The 21,825-nt window shown below is 38.9% G+C and overlaps 1 protein-coding gene across 5 annotated transcripts in view; it reads right to left on the bottom strand.

Annotated features, from left to right (window-relative positions):
- The window catches only part of LARGE1 (LARGE xylosyl- and glucuronyltransferase 1), a 285,588-nt gene that overhangs the window by 118,734 nt on the left and 145,029 nt on the right, over positions 1 to 21,825 (bottom strand). For all 5 annotated transcript variants that reach the window (XM_040061698.1, XM_040061697.1, XM_040061699.1 and 2 more), the window contains one exon: positions 13,258 to 13,381. In XM_040061698.1, the coding sequence (XP_039917632.1) occupies positions 13,258 to 13,381 (124 nt within the window). The remainder of the gene's footprint in view (positions 1 to 13,257; positions 13,382 to 21,825) is intronic.

Raw genomic sequence — 21,825 nt, 5'->3', positions numbered from 1 at the left:
GGGATCTCTGTGAAGGAAAACCAGCCAAAATCTTCTGTAGCTGCTGGCTTCAGGCAGCCCTTACAAATGTTTCAGGCATGGGAAACAACCCTGAAATTTTGATTTGTGAATCAGATAGCAATACAAATTGTTATTTCCTCAGACTGGATAAATAATTTTATAGACACAGCTGACAACTTGTTTTCACAGTTTTTTCATTACTTGCTTAGTGCTTTGCTGCTACTATGAACACTACAAGTAACAAGATACTGGTTTTTTTTAAATCGTGTGGCCTTCATTTAAGACAAAGCTAACAGAACTGGGCCTTTCATGTCACTTCTAAACGGCAGGAAAATCCTGCCACCACCTTAATGATGATCGTATCTTGTGATTTGCAACATAAAGCATAAAAAGAGGGGGTAAACAAACAATATCGATTTGCTGTCACAGGACAGGAAGTTTTCTTGATGCACGGTTTTTCTCATCATTATTTTTCAAAAGGGGAGAAGTTCATCCTGCTATGAATATATGCCATACCTCTTTACATATTCCTGAAACTTGAGTTACAATTCCAGCAGCACTAGCACTGCTCAGGGGTAGTTCCAGGATAATCCTTCCCATTTTACATTGACTATACCTCACAATATCTAAGCTCTTTGCAGAGACATGTGACTGATCCCCTTTCTCACCCTCTTGCTTCCAGGAGAGCAGAGACCTTGCTGTAGAGACTGGATTAACTGAACCAGTGAGGAAGGAAACAAATAGGTTAGCATTTAAATATGGGTAAACATTCATGCCTGTCTTTAGTACATTTCTTTTTTACAGATAACTATAATAATAATAATAATAAAAGACATAACCTAGATTGAGAAATTCCAAGTCATCAAAGATCCTGAGATGAAGAAGATCACTGTCACCACCAATAGTTTTCTCAGAAGGAATGCCAAAAGGAATCTCCTTGCATCTCACCTTCAGAAAATCACTGCCTTTGCTCTATCCTTGTCAGGCATCCAGTAAACATTAACAGAAGAGCCTTATTTAAACAAAACCAAACTCTTCTACTAATGTTTGCTGGATAACTTCTAACTTACACATTGAATTAAGTTTTTTCCTGGGTGATTCAAAGGTTTTGATTACACTGATATTCCCCCCATAACAAGTCCTTACTATTTGTATGAATGGTTGTCAAGGAAACCAAAAATCCCGCAAAGTTGAGTGACTTCTCTCGATTCAGAATTTCTGGCTTCTGAGTATTTTAAGAAATAATAATAACTTGCTCTACGAAACAACTGTAAAGAGAAAGGAATTTACACATCTTAGCTGAAATAATTTTTCTATTTCTGCTGGCCTTTGTGGCTATTCTTGCTCATTACAGAAGCACTGGTGACTTTAAAAGGATTCTGTCTCATCTTTCACTTTATGAAACAGATGATATCTTCCACACATGCATGCAACAAGTCTGGATACAAATAAGAGTGAGCAAAAAGGTTCAGATAGAAATGGATGATCATCTGAACCTCTGGGTCCTGGATAATGTAGAGCAAATTCAGAAACTGTGGAGCAAGCCACAACTGGAAAGAAAGATTAGATATTAAAAAGGTAGAAAAAACAAAATAAAATCAGCATCAACATACAGCAAAGGAAAATAACTGCAAATTAATTCTCATCTCTGTAGCAAAGTCCATAACACAGTCTGACTGATACTGAGGATTTCTTTTTTTTTTTTTTTTAAATTTTCTTTCCAAATCTCTCACCAATACACACATGTACACAGAGGGCAGACAAGTGGGAAAAACGTGATTTAAGGATGCTTCTTCAAAACAACTTCCTTAACAACAGAATTAACTGAGGGTGCCAAGAGCTTATCCATGCTTTATATGGATTCAGCTGCAGACACAAAGTAAAACTGATGTGAGGGGTTTTTTTGTTTTGTTTTTGTTTGTTTGTTTTTTGGTCTCTGCCATTTAGGTAACAAGACATTCAGCCATACAGCTTCTGCAGAAAAGAAAGGACCAAAAGGTTATTCACCGACTGGAATTTTTCAGGACTAACTCCCTCCCCTTAGGTATTTAGCTGGCTTTTCTCCCATCTTATTTAGCCCCATCAAACTCAAATGGTCAGTTTCTATTCTTTTCTTTACTCTCATTTGAGACTTTCTAAATTTCCTCATAGTTTCTTGCTATCACCAAAATGCTGAACGCCCTCTTTTGTTTTCCTCTCTTCATTTGTGCAAGATGAGACTGCAAAATGGAAAAGTCTGGCCAGTCTCAGTTAGTGCTGTTTCTTGTTCCTTTGAGGCCTCTGGCCTCAACCCCAGCTGTTTTCAGTGTAGCAGTCAAGGGTGAAGGACCTAATAGAGTCTGGGCATCCCCAGAGAGGTCAGTGAGAATGAGGCAAACACCAGCCTCCCAGTCGCACCTCTACAGAAGAGGCAGAAGTCTAAATCTTCCCTAGAAGATAAGATAAAGTGATTTTTTTTCTTTCTTCCTGTCAGTGAATGAGTGAAAAGAAACAAACAAGCTGAAGCAGATAAAATGGCAGGAAGCCAGAGCTTTCTGCTAAAAGCTGAATGACAAGCAGATCTCGCAAGAATTTGCCCGGTGGTGAAAACTCATGGTTGCCCTTCTCGCTTCATCTGTATGGAAAGATAAGAAAGATCAATTGCTCGCTTTAATTGCTAGTGAACTCAGTCAACAAACTCTTTGTGCTAATTCATCAGGGAAGATACAAATCCATGAAAATATTATCACTGTCAGCTTTTTTACTTCAGTAACTATGCAAGTACATACACATAACTGCAGCCATTCCATATTCTAGCACATTTCCATGCAGCTCTTGGGGTCAAAGCCCAGGGGCACACAACCTGTATTTTGCATGATGTCAGGATAACAAATGGGTCATCAAGATGCACTGTCCAGAATAAAAAGCAACAGCACGCCCTTCATAAACATATTTTGTTGGATAGACAACAGCCGCAACTCAGCAACAAAAATTTATCGGAAGTGGGATTGTTTCCTGACTGAAAAATCCATCTTAAAGGACGATGAAAGAAGGCTGCAGAACAGTTACAGTGACTATTGCTAACCAAGTAATGCCTGGCAGGAGATTTCTGGTCTAAAATACTAGCTATCACGTGCAAAAAAATTCCCAATCAGATACCAAGAATTGAGGGAATTACTTCCCACCCTTTTAAGCCCTGAAGATCCCCATCCAGTTTGTATCCATACAAAACAGTATTCAACAGCAAGAGTTGTAAAATAAAGAATCATAGACTGTCTCAAGTTAGATGGGATCCATAAAAATCATTGAGTGCGACTCTGTGCTCCTCACAGGACTACCGAAAACTAAACCACTTGACTAACAGGTTTGTCCATGGTCAGTTACAGTTGTAACCAGAGTTCAAGAGCTTGGTGACATGACCCTGGGGAGCCTGTTCCAGTGACTGACTACTCTCCCAGTGAATAACTTTCCTGATGTCCTGGGATGATTTGTGGAAAGGATATGGGAACGCAGCTTCCACCAGATCTCTGGTATCCTAACACAAAGTCAAAACATAGCAAATACATATGAGAAAAAGGATCCATTCTTCTGTTCAGAAGAAAATCCCTGCCTACTGTTGGGCATCTCACCAGTAAAATCACCTTTCTGCAGACCTAAACTTTTACTGTTTCTGCCTAAAGAGTAAGAGTAGTAGAACTTCAACAGCCAAAAACATCCAACTAGTGGAATAAATGCTACATCACATCAAGAACTTTCATGCCACTTAATTTCACCAAAAGTAAAGAATTTGCAGGAAAACAAATCATCCTCCACTCTGCAGAATTGGAGGCCAGTCCATATACCACATTTACTGCTTTGTGGGAACAAAAATTACATGAAGTGGTATTCTCTTCTCCAGTGCTAAGTATTATAACATACCAAAACTCCTGAGGACTAAAATGCTCCAGGAATACATCTAGAATAAAAAGAATAATAAAGGATAAAAGTTATTACAATTAAAAACAAGTAAAACTAACAATAACCTAGTGCAAGAAGCAGTGAATGTGACAGGGGGTGAAAAAGTGTTTTTTTCTTTGTTATTAGAAAGAGCAACAAGGTCTCTCAAACAATGCAGCACTAACTAGAGAAACAATCTGAAGAAAATAAAGACATCAGGAAAACTGGGCTCCTTCAAAAGCAAGAAACACTGAACTTCAAGCTCATGACATCAGTCTACTTAATTGGCCTGCTTCTGGTTAAATACCATCAAATACTTCAGAGAACATTGAGTTTGCATGAGTAGTGTTTAAGTAAAGTGTCCATGCAGAAGGCATGTAACTCTTACAACTTCTTGAAACATCTCTCTGAAGGCTAAGACTACCAGTGGCACCCTAATTCCATATAATCTTGTAGCTTCACCCTAAAGACCATCAGGTCCCAAATGTCTCATTAAAGCAATACAGGAACTATTTTATAGGCTTTCATCTGCGTCAGCTAAAAGCTGTGGAATCCATTCAGCTGTCAAAGGGGTCGAATACAAAGTAATGGAGGAGTATATGGGAACATTACCAGGGGATCAAAATACTAGTCAGTTTCAACTAGTCAGTTGTTTCTCAAAGTGTGAGACTTAGACACCATCAACTTAAGCTTGAAGAATGAAACTTCCGCAGGATTAAACAATTTGATCTGAAAAGAGGTAGCTCTACTAAGAGAAATGATTCAAGACAAATTACCATCAGTGGCATCTCATTAATAACCTTACAATGTATCTCAAAAAATAAAACCTTGTAGGACTGCAGATTGAATTGAAAAGTGATTACTCCACTAACAGAACCAAAATTTCTCAATTTAGAAGTTCAAATGTTCTCATGCCAAGTTGACTGAAAAAGAGTCTCATACCAAGTTGACTAATGTCAATGGCATTCCATTAACAATGTTATTAAAGATCCCCCCCCGCCTTTAAAGCTAGTACTGAGACTAAAATCAGGCTGGACACCCTTACCATGGACTGAGATGGTTTCAGAAGACCTATGAGAACAGTGACTACAGCGTGTACTTGTGCTGTGCCAGGCACACAGCATGACTCTGTCATTTTAAATGCTGTGAAAATGTGTCATACAAAAAGGTGTGCCCAGAGAAGGTGAACACCACTTTTCTCCACAAGAATGACTACTTCAACCCCAGTACTTCAGAATATTTTGTGTCTACATTGCCTGCTGAACTGCTCCAAGGGAAGTAGCTCATGTCTGATCTGCTGTCCAACACTTCCCTGAATCTCAGTTGTTTCTCAGAAATAAGCCAACACCACATACTTTACAAATGAGGAAATCTAACTATTTCAGTTCCCTGGTTGTGAATCAAGAATATTCTTGGAGTCCTTGCCGCCTCCTACCTTTTTCAGCTTATCAATCAGACATGGAAATACATATACTTCAGCTCTGTAAATCTAGGAGCAAAGCTCACTAAACATTTTGATAAAATGCTCACATCAATACTGATACACACTAGGAATGCCTTGAGCAGTCACTGCTGTTCTTCTGTGAGTAATCGAATGCTCTTTGACAGGGAGGTGTCCATGTGAGCAAATGAAAAGCCATTAAGATCTTAGATCATCTAACTCTAGCCATTACGTCTTCCCAGCTTTTTACCTGCAGGTGCCAAAGAAAGAAATTGTGCTGGAGCACAGGATGATCATTAACTCACCCCAGCAAGTACAGGGGATATACAACTTATACCCCTCATGCAGATCAAACTGTTCAGATAATTTCTGTACATCCAAGATTAGGACAGCAAAATGCTCTCATTTCTCACAGGCGGATGACAACGTTCTGAGAAAGCAGTATTTGTAATGGGGATGCATGGAACAAGCAATAGCCGCCGAAGTTAGTTTGAGATGTTCTGTCTTTTTTAGGCTTTTCCAGGACACACTTTAAAATTTTTGTCAAACAGAGTAATTTTTGGAAAATCTCATGTGCAGTTATTCATCTTTTTCTCATTCTCTGCTAAAATTGCCTTCCCTGGAGGTGCAGCACATGTTGCTGCAATGAGCAATGCTTAAGAAGCTGAATGCAAAACAAAAATTCTTGCTGTTGAAATGTCACAGTCAGCTACTATGATACAAATGTTAAGTGGAAGAGAATTGGCTCCTTAGTCCTCACTCCACATATGTTACAAAGAGCAGCTACCCCATCTTTCCGGTGGACACGGAAGAGAACAACTGTACTTCTTTTCCCTAGAATGAAGAAAAAGGTGAAGCTGCAGAGAGGCCCATAGCAATTAGAACTAAATTATAAAATTAACAAAGAACTCCAATGTTTTGTCAATACACCATCAACAGTAGCAAAGTACAGGGGGTTTACAAAGTCAGACGTGAGGCTTTCTTCTGGAATAGTAGTAGAAGCGCTGCACAGCGTAACACAGGAGGCAGACTGGGAAACCCTTGAAAGAGGCCTAGGAAATAATGCACCTTCTTGCATCACACTTGGCTTCATCTCAGTATCCCAAACTCTAACAGTTCTAAATCTCAATTTAACTGATTATATTTGTAAATCTGAAGAGAAACTACATAAAAAGCTGCAAGAAACTATTCCATGTTTTGTATCTTGCCTCCCCTCCACAAATCAGATGTGATGTTCCTCATGAAAGCTACATGCCACTAAGCAGATGACAACTGCTAAGTCAGAAAGGAACTATGACTCCCATTATCATGACCAATTTCTGACCAGCCTCAGCCATTTCCATGGCACTTCCTTCTGACCACCTGTTTAGAATAGGTAGAAATGTAAGACCCAGTCTGATTTTACTGATTTTACGTAAAATTACTTTCTTCATATTCTAGGTCTGAATAATAATGGAAAATAAATCTAAATAACAGTCTCCAAAGTTGCATGTTGCATAGCTTTTTGAAGTACTGCTTAGGCTACTCAGGATAGAATCTGACCTCTTCACAAAGGTTCCACTGTGCTGAGGAATTTGAATTGCTATCTGTTTCTTGGTGGATACTAATTTCCTCCCAAAGAGTCTGAAGGAAAATATTTTGGCTTACTAAACCAGGTCTGTTAATTTCCAGTCATCTATACTGAAAACCATGGATAAAAGACCCTGTTCTTAACATGGTAGCACTGTGTCACAATCACAAGCATATTTTATCGCCTGAGACTTCAGGCCAGTAGTATTCAATAGGTCCATTAGCAAATACACAGTATCTCAATTATAAAGTGGAAATTCAAGTCCAAAACTAAACCACACAAGTCATAAAAATTTGTAAAGTGTTTTGATTACAGACTTACTTTTCCAAAATCTTGAATTTGCATATTTAAAAAAATATAAAGAGAAGGGGAAAGGGTGGTAAGAAACAGCAGTCTATGCCTATTATTCCACCGACATGTGCAGTAGACCAGTTTACAGAAAGACAAAAGCTGGTGAAATGCAGGAGCATTGCAAGCCCCCCATAACATGACAGTTTTAGATCAAAACCTCAGTGCCTTAGAAACACTTTAACTGATTACGTATTGCTGCATAAATGAATGCAAACATAAACAGATGCCGAGTTTCTCATACTGTATTGCATTAACAGAAATTAAATCTTGCATATGAAGTGGAAAAGAAATGAAAATAGTGTACTTCTGCTTTATAACTTTGTGTGTTTGTCTTTCAGGCACGCAATGAACTACTTAACAGATAAACAACCCTGCACTGCCCTTAACAACATATAATCTGCATTCAGTACAATGCAAATACAGTCAAACCCTTACAAGGCATGACAGTTTAGGGTTTAGCCACTATTACTGTGAGGTAGATTGTTATGGGTGTGGCTGCAACATCCAGTGGGACTTCTTGGCTAGAAAGATAGAGGAAGGAGAATGCTGACCAATTTTATTGTTCAAGGCTTTATCGACACTGCTATCATTGTCAACCTCTTAAACTGATGAGAAAAACACCAAGTCAATAATCAAATACACTCTCACATCTTCCCATCTGCCAATCAGAATCCCTCTCTCCCACGGCAGCAGGTGGTAGCCGCCATTCTGTTAGAAGTATTTGTTTGATCATTGTTCCAAAATTGGTACATGGCAATATTACAATACATACAAGCCCTACCACTACTATCATTCATTGGAAGAGCTTCTGCTGGTATCCAAAGATTTCACAGCATTTGATGTGTTTTTGGTGCAATTTGCTGCAAAGATACTCACATACTGAGCATACTTTAAAACAGCTAATACTGAGATTTTCACTTACAATAATTTTTGCACGGACAACACAATGTGCCACACAGGACACTTGCTTGCTGTCTAGATGGTAAAGGGAGTCCTCACAGCAAGGGTTCTTACAGGGTCATCTTAGTAGGATTAGGTGAGACTCCCTAAAACATGTTTCTGTACAATTTTTGTAACCCATCTGGCCCATGGTTGTCCTACCTGACCATTGCAAGATATGTATAATATGTCACTATAGATCACCTTAACCTATGTACAAAAGACTGTCCTACATGATCATTTCTACACTTGCAGGAACTGTTCCTATTGATCGTCTTACTCTTGTACAATTGATTAACTTTGCAGCAGGAACCGTCTGTGAATACTTGGGACAGCCAGATTCTTTGCCCAGGATGTTAATCGACATGCTTAAGCATACAAATTGGTCTAGGCACTGCAGGGTCTGCCTGGGAAGTCTCAAGAACTGTCTGGAATTCCCACTGGGACTGCCCCTGTAACAAGCTGTCAAATACTTCTTGTGCCAGCAGTTCCATCAATCACCTGGTTTCAACTTGTGCTGCTATCTCAAAGCAGTCCTTTATCTCATCTATGCAGACAAGAAGCCTGGAAGTTCCTGGACCACTGTGGGAATTTAAGCACACTGGAGGTGCACACAGGCACAGCCCTGAGAGCCAGCTACAATACAATCATAATTAAAGAATTAAACTTTATTTCTCTGCTTAAATCTCATGGCCTTTGCCCATTAGCTCAGTTGGTGCTAATAGCACCAAGGCTGTGGGTTCAATCTCTCTGTGGACCCTACACTTAAGAGCTGGACTTGATGATCCTTGCGGATCCCTTCTAACTCAGAATATTTTGTGATGTCTGCCCAAATGATGTCAATATCTGACCTATGTAGGTTTCCCCACAGACCTAGTGAACTGTCTTCAAAGTTCAGATGCAAGTAGCCAAGAAGTAACTTTTCTCACACTGCAGTAAAAGCCCAGAGATAGCTGATCTTTGTGCAATGCATTATCTGAGTTTGGTTGTGCTGGATCAGACCACTGATTTTGACTGAGTGTGCAGATATCAACATTTCTGATAGGAAATCACCTAATGCAGTACTGGTATTCTAATTTGTGGTCTATTGTTTCCGGGAGCAGTAAAAGCTGGAATATTGTCCATATATATAGCAAAGAATGGAGTTTTTCATATTTCCCTTTCAGATCAAATGTTCATCTACTATAAAAACCTATTCACCATCCCTTCAAGTTTATAAATCAGTTGCAGCACATGTGGCCTAAACTATTTAAAGGAGATGGCTTTTCAGCTCTATCAGTGATGAAGAGACTCTATCTGGGCCATTTACTCACAGCAGAGCAGGCTACTGCTCATTTTACATCCTGCCTTCTTCAGTTCACCTGATGTTGTCATCAGTGTGTCAGGCAACATCTGGGAAAACAAACTCACCTCATCTGTATTCCACCCATCACATATAGTACTGCCTTATCGGCTGTTCCTTCTGCTCTGGGACAGTGCAGATCATAATGGATTTAATGCCTGTATTTCCCTGTGAGAGAACTGACACGAGATTCCATGTTTAACAATGAAGTGTAGAAGCCAAGTGCCCAAGCTGCACACCTTCAATAGTTTATTCCGGAGTTTCTTCAAGACTGAACTGAAAAAACCACAATACCCAGCAGCCTGATATTTGCAAATCATTGCTGTAATAGATGGATGTTTCATGGGGTTTTTTTCCCTTGTATTTAATATTCAAAGCAGACCATTTTCAATTTCCAGTTATTTTGTGGGATGCATTGCTGTAATAGATACATCTACCGCATTAGGACAAAAGCTGACTAACACAACTAAAGTGATCATATAAAGTGAATTTACACTGCCAAGTAACTTTCCAGTTTGCAGTCACGGCCATATGTCACCACATAAATTTGGAAGAGTTATGTGTGGGCCATACTGACTAGAACAAGAATGAAGTATGTAGCTGTGGAATAGTTCAATTACTGGCACCACTATCAGCAGCTCAGACTTCAATGATGCTCATTGCTGATTATTAACTGCATATAGCAAGTTTAGTTAATGGGAAAGAGTTCACAATCTGAACAGCTTGTAAGTTGAGGGTGAGCTTTTAAGCACCCATCTATTTCCCTTGAGGTTATTGGCAAGGCAGTGGGGAGGCCAACCTAATGTTGAGCAAGGCCAACTTAATGTTGAGGAAGGTTACAAGTATCTTAGTAGAACTGGCTATTGAAAGCTGCCATCTTGACTGTGTCTGACCCTTTTCCCGGAAATGCTGTTATTATGGCTCAGCTCCACAGTTATGTCTCCTCCTCTTCTGTCCCATCCCCTATGATGTGCCCCAAAGATACATCTTTCCCTGGCCATTCTTTCCTGTGCTCCATCCCTCTTCAAAGCAAGCTGCTGATAGTTTGGCAGCACCTGCTTCCAGGGACAGAATGAACCTAGGCTTTTTGTGGTGCAACAGGAACATGAACAGTTGTGTCACCCTGCAAAAGGAAAAACAGGTTTCCCCTAAATTTAAAAAGGAACATCTGACATGCTTAATTCACAGCAGCAAAGTAGATTTGTTGGTTTGCTGGCCCTAGAAATTCTGTTATAATCCACGAAACCTCACCTTCCCTTTCTTGCAGTGACTGTCCAGTTTTCCTCTAAAATCTAAGAGAAAACAACAGCCATAGCCAAGACTAATTTTCTGTGCCTCTCTTCAGGATACTGGTTGCTCTAACTCTAAGCTAAACAGCAAGTATTTTAAGAGCTGCAGGGTATGTTAAGAAACATTACCAAATACCAAATATTTTAGCCTCCAAATTCTGCCTTTTAAAAAATTAATACACTACTGGAAACTGTTGCTCGAATTCTAAATAGCTACTTGAAAACAAAAAACCATCCATACTATTTATGGAGAAACTAATATTATGTGCCCCCTTCCACTGTTTGAGCAGGAACAGAAGCAGGACTTTTCTCAGGACTTAAGGGCTTAATCTAACGTGCCAACTACTACTGCATTAGAAGGAAGAGGCTGGAAGCTCACACATATCCAACGAAAGAAAAAAACCAAACATGAAATGTTTTCTGTAGCAGCTAAAATGTGTTCCAAAACAACTGAACAATGGTGAATGAAAGCTAAGCAGAAAGCTCTCATGCTATTACTCAGTCTAAACCCTTTAAAAAGTCAGAAATTGGTATTGATTACAGGTTTAAAAAAGAACTATGGAGGGTCATTTAAACTGAAAGACAGCATATACTGTAACAGTGAATCCATAGATCATTTCAGAGAAAGACAGGCTTTCTAGTAAACATCCAGCATCAGCTCTATGTTTTCTTAACACCAGGCATCATAATATAGCTCCCAAGAGTGCAGGTGAAATACATGAACCCAAACCAATCATTAAATCCTCTCTAGGGGCTACATAAGAAACAAATGAGATGAGCTCCTACAGCTGTCTGTAAACAGCTCCTCTGTTGTCTTTGCTAAAACCTGCAGAATGATCTGGATATGAGCCAGCATAATTCCTGGCTTTTTAAAACTGTCTATATTTATAATTCTTTGCTCTCCTTTGACAGTGTCTGTCACAGTCTCCTATGTTCAGTACTATATACTGCGTTCTTTTGGCAATGGAAATCAGGGAAATTGTTTGGTATGGAGAATGATGAGCTCTGAATAAGAGGGGAAAACCTGGAAAGACCTATTTATCTATCAATACCTGCATCCAGCTAGAAAGTGGTCCTCAACCTAAAAGCCCATGGGTTACATGCAAGATAGTCTAGTGTTGATTTAGGTCACCAGTCATATAAAAAATTAAGGCTGAGTGAAGAGAGAGTGACAAAACAATTTTGCTCTGTAGCCTTGTATCTGCTTAGTGCTTTGCATATAAATCAGAAATTTGGGGATCACTGAAGTAAGCTCTTTTAGTTATTCTTTACTTAACTAGATTGGACCATACTCAAATGACCAGAAGGCAAACACTAAGGGGTCTGTCTTCCCTAGCTGAGAGGCTAATTAAAAACCCTGCAATTTGCAGAAAAGAACATGTAAAGTAGACATGCACAAGATTTATAAGAACAAACCTCCTTCTTGCTATGAAGCTATAAAGAACAGAAGGAAGATCTCTGGCTAATTAGGTTAATAGCAGCTTATGGCTTCATGTAGAAGAACCAATGAAAAATAAAAACAGAAACCAAGTATTTTTCTCAAGAATCATATTTTTCCCTTTTCCATCTCTTTCTAAAGGTTTCTGTATTTAATATTTCACAATGTCATGTGCTTTGAATTTCCCCTTTAATAAGTACAGCAATTTGCTAAATTTTATTTTTTTCCTTGTTTCAGGGTGCTGAGCAGTCTGGTAAGTCATAAAAATTAATACCACCAACTTCAAATGCTAAAATCTGAATACATCATTCTACCACCACAGGTAAAAGACATACAGCTCAGAATCAATGCTGTGCCTCTATGTTCTGACTTAAACTTTTTAACTATGAAAAGATAATTACTTTGAGTAAGCAATTTTTCCCCTCATTGATTGAACTCTTTTCATATTCATTCCTTTTGGAAGGGCATCCATAGCTGTTGTACTAATGCTACCTCATCGCAGCGTGTGCACTTAGGGTTTCACACAGCTGTGCTTGAGGAATGCAGGGCAGTTGAGTGCTTCCAGTAACAGACTTGGGCTTATTGAGCAAGATACTTCAGATTCCACCATTGCTACTAGGAAGAAGTATCCTTAGAAAAGCATAATGGGATCAGATGGACAGCCAAAATCCTCTTGCTAGCAGGTAAAATTCTAAGCTGCTAAACAAATCCTCCTGCTAGCAGGTAAAATTCTAAGCTGCTATTTCATTAGCTGCTCTCATTCCAAAGAAACTGCACTGATTTTAGCCATTTAGCATCTTCTAGTTAAGTGTAATTGGGGTTACAATCATGTCAGTTAGAATTAGTTGTCATCAGGGAGAATATATTTAGGCAGTAGTTCCCCTGCAGTTCACCAGTCAGGGGAGATGAGGAACAAAGGGGTGACATCAAATCAGAAGCATATGACTGACACCTGCATGTGACTGTTTTTACCTTGAGCTCATCTGCATCATAGAAGTCTATGCGCACAGCAGGGACCATCCATGTCTGGAACAGAGTTGCCAGGATCTGTTTGGCAATTGCATCTGCGATGAGGTGAAAGTGGAGTGGGTTTCGCCTGATATGAGAAGGGAGAGAAACATGTTAGTTCAAAGGTTTCTAATTCCTCTTCTTAAATGACAACATCAGAATTTACAAATTTATCTAAGATGTTGATTTTTGAGTGTGCGGCGTGTCTGGTGGAGTCCTGCTCTGTGGAGAAAATGCTGAGACACAATTTGAATACACATGACCACAACAAAATAATCAGCTTCTGGGTGGATATGAACATATAGATCCTTTCACTTAGTGGAATGCGATGATTTATAACAACTAGGAGTCTTGTCCTTTATACCAGCTCCTTAAAAAAAGGCCAAGTTAATATCCCTTTGGGGACTTGAGCTCTGGAAGTGATTGTTCCAGTTTCTAGATGAACCTGGTAATTTATCTTTGTGGTAAGAACAGTGTCTATGGAGAATTAAGGGTGCAAGGAAGGTTAAAAAATAACAGTTTGAATGAGGGGAAATTCTGGGACCCTTGAGTTTACGTAGAACTTTTCTACAAAGCAAACTTGGGGAATCAACAGCTGTCCCATAGGAACCCAAAATTAGATGTTTCAGGTGAGTGCCTTCTAGCTGTTCACTGCCATAGTGAATAGAATGGAGATTGCAAACCTCACCACATCCTTTTTCCTAAGAGGAGGAATGGTTAAAGAAAGGCAGGAAGAAAGGAAACGTTTTACTTCAAAACACCAGATCTGGGTCCACCTCTGTAGTTACAGGACTTGGGCTAACTGAAAAGCTTCAAAACACAATGGGTGAAGCCAGTATCAGCAAGAGTGCCAAGCTCTGACAAAGTGTATGGATTTTCCTATACTAATGCGAACTCAGACATTATAAATACCTTGTTTAATTCCCTTTAACCTCCCTCCCTTTCTAGGGGGACAGTAAACAAATCTTCTGTGGTAGGAAACCTACCAGTGGAAGCTAGTCACAAATTGTACTCTTCCATGTTTACCCCTAACTTAGCAACTTTCCCTGTCAGCAGAAGAAGAAAGACTTTTTGAAAAAGTCACTAAGAAGACAAATGGTTTGTTTAGACTTTAGAATGGGATCAACCTTACTGTGATCACTACAGTGGAATAGTGGATTCTCATTTGTATGGAATTTGTAAAGCTAAGTAAGTGTACTTGCTAATTGGTATTTTTCATCTAAGAGAAGTATTTAGTTTCAGATGTTGATAAAAGTGGAAGATGAGTGATGCTACTACATTCTTCCGTGTGAATAAGTGAAGAAAACTACGTTAGTTCAGGTCTGTTATTGTGCATTATTTGGGTTTATATTGTATTTCATTTTTATACTGGGTTTTGTAATGGTTTCTTCTGTACGCTCCTGTTCCCCTGGAAAATGTATCATGCCTTTTCCCTGCCCATTCTCCCACACTGGAATGTAATTCAACTCTGTTCCACTCCAACCTTTTCCGTGACTGGGCAGTGGCTTGTCCCCACCTCTAGCCCCTTCCCACTGGATAAAAGCCAGGAGACCACGTGGAGTTTCCTCTTGGCTCGGGATGGGGACAGGGACCAGGGCTCTGGACCCTGTGCAGGCAGGACCACAGAAGAAGGACTGAATAAAGCCCTGATTCCCCCCAGATCAAGTGCAGACCCTTCCTTTGCCATCAGCGGGCACCTGCTCTCTCTAAAGGAAAAGGTTCACGGCTGCTCTGGGATCTTTGGGGCCCTGAGGAAAAATCCTTCCAACTGTGGTTTGTCTCTCAAACTAGCCGAGGCAAAAACGGAGCTAGGGCTCCGAGAGAGAGAGACACCGCACAGGCCAATATACTTCCACTATGTTTTCGGCTTAATCCAAAAAATGGCGGTTATTCTTTTATCCATTTTCTAGATTAATGAAAAATGTGTGCCTTCCTCTTTAATGCTTCTCTTCTACCTTTGATGAGTAATACTGCTTCCCACTGAACAAAGTCCACAGGAAAATGTAAAAATACATATAATTGTTCATAGTATTTTAATAGACTTCTCAGCAGAAAGAGGAGATTGTTGTGAGAAGCAACGTATGACTGGATTTTGCAGTGTCAAAAATACTGCACCTAAGATTCAACCCAGCAACCAGGGCTGCCAGTGAAGCTGCTGTATTGGCTTCAAGGACACTGTGGATCACATTATGTGCTTATAGGAAAAGCAGAAAAGGGCTGGGCAGAAGCCTTATATATGAGATAATCATGATGGCAGAATAAACCCACAGCTTATCTGCCTTAAACAATATCCAAAACACTAAGCCACAACATGCTTTTCAAAAGACAAAGGTCTTTCAATCTCCAGCTTATCCTGCAGGGAGGAGGGGAGAGGGAAAGGCGTAAGCTGCCAGCTGCTGAGTGTCCCATTACCAAGCTAAAGGGATCACAGCAATTACATCTGCTTCACCAGCCCAGCAGGAGAGTAGAAGAGGACACCCTGGCTCATGCAGATTCTGCAGTAACCAGGCACCTTGCCAAGAAAAAATAAGGAAATAGCAGTGATCAGGAAATACATCTCATTCGTAGAGACAAGGCCAAAAGAAACAAAGTAAAACACCAGTGGCTTTGGGTACAGGCAAAGCAGTATTTCAAGACAAATAGATGTTCAATATCAACATACACATCCCACATAGGTCCCTCTGATAAGCAGGAGCTGAGTCTGGATTCTGGTAGGACTATTTCCCAGCTGGTGTTCTTCAGTAATTTCCTTCCCCTTTTTTTTTTTTTTTTTTTTTAAATTCTGGGATTATTTATTTTATATTCTAAAGTAGAATATGAAGAGCAAAAAATTAGTTAAAAAAGAAAGTACCATCTTTCAAATGATCATTTCATTAAATGGAATTGATATAAAATATTTCAAGATGAAAAACACTAGTTGAAAAGAAAAAATCTGACACAAAGGCACTCAGATGTTCAGTAGCAGTTTATACTTATCTGAATGACCCAGAGAGTATGAAACTTAAATGGGAACAAGTGGGTGACATTTACTTTAGTTCATCTCCTACTGGGAGAAAGAAAAAAGGATAACTGTACTCCCACACAGAAATCTCTTTCAAGTTGTTAGCCTCATGGTAAAGATTCAGCTGGAAGGAAAGTGTGTGTCAGAGGCAAAGCAGAAGATTATCACTTACAAAAATATATCCCCAAAACAGTATAGTGGCCTGATGACATTTACAGCTAAATGTACATCAGCCACAGAAAATTTTACTCCAGACGAGATTTCAGTTCTGTGAATTGTGAAGTTTGGCACAGCGCTGGAAGCCAACAGTGCACAGCCTCAAAGCTGGAAGACCTTCTGAAGGTAACAGTACTAGCATACACACAGATGACATCTTTCACCTCTTCTGCTGTCTGCAATATGCGAAGCCTAAAAGATATGGATTGCGTCAAAGTGTTTAAGAAACAAGTTTAGAAGCTTGAAGATGAACCAACATTCATTATAAAAGATACAGAAGAGATTCTGCAAAATGAGAAATCTTTCTCAAGAGATACGTGAAATGGATGCCATGATTATCTGACAACATGATTGAATCACTGGCTCTAAGAATTAGGGATGACAATCAGGATATTCTGAAGGATCACACTGAAAGCTGAATATCATTAAATGTGGACATTTTGCTCCTTTTCCACTGGGCACATCAAGAGAACTAAAAAAACACACATAAAGGCTGGTTGTATCCTGTACAGATAGAAATCACTATAGGGACAGTGTAATGGGGACAGTATATGCAACTACAGAACAGCATGGGTCAATATACAGCAACTGTCATAAACTTCTCCCACTAAACTAACAGGTTTTGGAAAATCCCCCGTACACCTGTAAATTAATCTGTTTGGGAATAAATGTTTCTAGTATCCCAGGTTTCCGAACCCTGAGCCCCAGGTCTTCCAGATTCCTTACTGCAGAAGCAGGTACTGAAGCAGCCATAGAATTTCTCACAAGGTCCAGAAATACCTAACCTTATTTATTTCAATGATTTTGAACATCTGAATTCCTACCAACTACAACTTTTCACGGTTTCTGATACATGGAAAATGCTGATGCATTCATGTCTTAATGTGGTAAAACGTAGTTCCAAAATAGAGTTATTTCCCATCAAGTGGAAACTTAAGGTTCTAAGCACTCTATTCAGAAAATTAGAAATCTTCATATATTAACTTATTTCTACTTATCTTAAGATCAGAACACTATTTGACAAAGTAAACCATATGTAAACAGCACACATTTATTTTCCTAAATTACTTTCCTCAAAAGTGAACAAAGGGAGATTCTAGCCAAGATTTTTAAGCATGGATGCTAAAATATAGGCTCTTAGACCAAAATATAGGAGTTTGAATGAAATGTCCTCATTTTCAAAATTGCTGATGTCCTATAAAGTTAGTAAAATGAAGTCAATTATTTAAAAGTCAGGCTATAAATTTCAAAGTCCATTCCCATTTCTCTACATCCAAGGTACCCATTTCTCTATATTTTTTTCTTATCATGATGTCTTATTCTTGCATTTCAAAACTTCTTATTCTTCATCAGATTTATGATCTGCTTGCTCAAGCATTTGTGGCCCTTTCTTTTCAAACAGCCCCTGCCACAGAGTTAAATACAGAAATCTACAATTGAAAAAGGGAGTAGTGAACCAAGACTCACTCCTCCCTTCCGCACTGTTTCATAGCTCAACTGTTAGTAATTCAAAAGACAGCTCCTTGGCTGCTTGGTTACACAGTTCTCTCTCTGCAACACAGGAATTTTATTTTCTAAGATTATAAAAAAGGTCAGTAGCCCAGTGGGTTTATTTCCAAAACCTACACTTTATTAAGGGAAGCACAACAAGGTAGTACCTTTTATATCTGTAACAAATGGTTACAACAACTTCAAACGGGAATTACAAAAGGCAGTTTGGGAAACTTTTTCTCCTAATGTCCATACAACAATCCCTCTCTCATATGTGAAAAATTTTAATGTGAAAATCTCCAAGATTTTTTTTATACCCCTTCACACCCAGTAATGATGAAAATACTCCCCAAACTATTGGAGAGATCCTAAATACACACTTGCTGAATCACTCATGGATCTTCTTGTTTTGTGTTAACTTACAGAATTTCTTTGGAAAGTACTAAGAGATTTCATGGGCAGATTTTTTTTAAACATTGCTTTCTCAATTATGCCTCTATTGTTAGGACAGCTAGAAGAAACAAAAAGAGGTGTGTACTATTGATGTCTTTATATGGATCAGAGAAACCAGGTCATGCTTCATGGTTTTTGCCAGAACAACCTCCCACAAAAAAGACTGACACATTAGAAAAGTTGGAAACACTGACAGAGGTTTTGAATTCTCAAATTAACTCCATTAAGGCAAAGTGGTCTCAACAGAATATAGCCATTAGATTATATAAGCTTTAATTACCAGCCAGTGTTGACTTGTGATTCTTACTTGGAAATTACATGTCACTCTTTTAATTTAATTTAGATTTTCATTTGGTTTGCCTTATTCTACTTGTTCTAAGGGAAAAAAGAGAAAAAAAAAAGTCCATTATTCATACAGCATTCTGTAACCAACTTAATATCCTGTTCTTCAAGATGCCCAGACATATGCTTAACTTTCAGGTTACAAGCAGCCTTCTTAAAGCAAAGAGGCAACTTCCTATTAAAAAGCATTTGTCTGGTTGTCTGGTCTTGTTTACATTCCATACAAAGCCATCACATTTTAATGCCACTATTGCTATAGCATAGATGGAGTGTACAGCTAAAGAAGTAAATGCAGTGACTCCTGTGAAGAAGAGGGACTGACATAGTGAGGGGGAAAAAAAGGGCACAAAAAGGGCACAAAACCCAAACCCAGTATTTGCTGGCACAAAAGAGAAGTTAATTTTTTATAGATTGTCAGGCTGACCTAACTAATTACAGCCAGAAACAGGCTGTAATTGTGCAAGTTTGATTTTTACTTTGTCGCCAAATGAAACACAGTGTTAAGCATATCTTCAGAAAAGATAAGAGTGCGTTAAAAAACATTTTAGCTCTTACTCAAGTTAAGAATTACCTAAACATAGAGCGAGAAAATATCTTTTCAATATGAAACTGTAATTGTGGGCTGTTTCTGTGGCGCTCTAAGGTTTACAATTTTCAGAAATGGAGTAAAACATTGAAAATCACCAATGTAACTTGGACCAAACAGTTGTAAAAGACTCAAGGAATGTTATCAGCCACAGGAAACTGCTTCAATTTTGAAAAAGAAATGCAGGTGCTTTTTACCATACTACTATAATCTCTGTTTCCAAAAGTATTTGCACTTCATTCTGCCTATTTGACCCAATATAATTAATTTTTATTGTTTAGTCTTTTGGTTTGGAAAAACTAAAGTTAGGCTGCTCTTAGCACACAGTGATATGAGATTGGCTTGTGTTAAATGCAGAGGTAATTCTTTTTAGCTCTGCAATGGCTTTATAAAATCTGTCATAATTGGGAACTGGATGTTCAAGAAAGGAAAGCAGGGAAGTTGCAGAGTAGGACTGAGTATTCATTCTCCATGCCTCCCTCTGTGCAGTGCTGCCAACGCATATTTATCAGACTGCAAACCCTGCACTATCCCAGCTCTGCTGAGTCTCCTCCTGAGAACAGACTGTCAGTTATGTCAAATTGGGTGTTAAAAGCTGCTGGATTTTGTGGCTGGAGCATACGTTTTTGAAAGACAATACTGGAATCAAGCCTCTTTATTACTGGGAATGAAAACACATTTCTGAACTATGGTGTTCTTATGTAGAATCAACCACACTACCCCTTTCCTCTCTTCTTCCCAGTCTCTGGAACCTGAAGAGAGATATGGTTTCTCAAAATGGTCTGAACAAGTAGCTTGCCTAAGTCTCATAATATATATGGTATAACTTGAGTCTTGGTGGAGAGCTGAAACGTTCAACATGCAGGATTTACTGTACATTCATGCAAGAAAAAAGAGATAGTACACTCCCATCTATAGAAAATCCTGTAGCTTTTATCCTTAATGACCCAGCACTCCTGCTGGTTTGTGTCTCTGTCTAGCACTCTAGCTAAAGTTGGGGGTACAACAAATATGCCTATGCTCCCTGGGATTAGACTGACATGGCCTCCTTTTCTCAGAGCTTTTCTGTTGGAGAAGTAGTGATTTCCTATGGAAGCAGGGAATTTAGGTATATAGTTTTTTATCAAAATGCATGCTAAAACATGCCTTAATTAATAACCTGTACAGAAATGCCAAAAGAAGGACATGGCATCTTCACGAATTTCAGATGGATTCACTGATATCCATCCTGATGTCTTTGTCTAAAAACAAACACCAACCCAGGCACAGGAGGACAGGTGAGGACATTAAGCCTAGTTGCTTTGAGGGCTCAGTTTAATTAGTAGATTGGTTTCAGGGTATGTTGAAGGAAAAACATCTCTCTGACAATAAGTTTGGCAGCATATTTTTCTTCTGTTCTTGCAAAACTATATTTGAGATTGAATGTGGTGATCCTACAAATGAAGGACCAGTAGCCTGACTTAGAGACTAGGATAGCAAACTTCTTGTTAAGCAAACTTCTCCATTTGAAGCATACAGACCTTTCAAATGCCTATTCTGCTTGGCTTGTTGGACAAGGCCAGCTAGGATGCACTCTCTGGTGCATATTTAGGGTTAGAAGAAGAGACATCTCCATGCCTGTTTTCACTGAGGACCCTCAAGTCAGAGGTAAACTTGATACTGACATGAAGCACTGACTATCTGAACCAACCATTTCTGACTCTCCTAACTCAACACTCCTAAATGCGCTGTTGTGACCTGTCTCCATCCTTCATTCCTATAATTAAATAGAACCTAGCAACTAAAAGAAGCCTTTCCAATCATCACCATTTCTGAAGTGCATACTAGTCAGCAAGATAACATTGTTTGCACATGGCAACCAATGCAAGAAAACTTAGTTCTAAATCAATATTCAGCTTAGTTTGTTGTTGCTTTTTCCTTTTTCTGATGCTTAAGAAGCCAGTGTTTTCTAAAAGATAAAAAGAAATGTCTGTAAGAAGCTCTGTCTCTTTCTGAGAATATCTTCTCTTTCTAGGAAACAATTTAATGCCTAGTGAGAAAAGCTAGTTCTAGGCGGGAATGGATTTAGATTTGTCTTTAAGTATGTTCTGAACAAACAAGGGAGATAGGTTATCTTGAATGTACGCAAGTTTCATTAGCTACACTGGACTTTATCTTGACCACCTCTGCTGAGCTCGACAAATCCTTAGAGATGAGCAGTACTGCAGCCAAACACCAATATGCTCTTGACAGAGGCAGAATCCATCAGACTTAGAAATACCAATATTAATTACCCTTTTTTGTTTAATATTTTAATTTATTATTATTTAATAATGTAATTACATGGCAGTATTATATATAAATTTGCTAATTGCTCAGAGGAGTGCCTTAAGTAAAACAAGGACATCTCCTTTAAGGAACACAGAGAGAGGTTGTTTAAACCTTTGAGCTATGAGATGCCCGT

This window comes from Hirundo rustica, chromosome 4 (genome assembly GCF_015227805.2).
Source record: "Hirundo rustica isolate bHirRus1 chromosome 4, bHirRus1.pri.v3, whole genome shotgun sequence".
NCBI classification, from domain to species: Eukaryota; Metazoa; Chordata; class Aves; order Passeriformes; family Hirundinidae; genus Hirundo; species Hirundo rustica.
The sequence above is the reverse complement of the archived record's forward strand: the minus strand, read 5'-3'. Positions and strand labels throughout refer to the sequence as shown.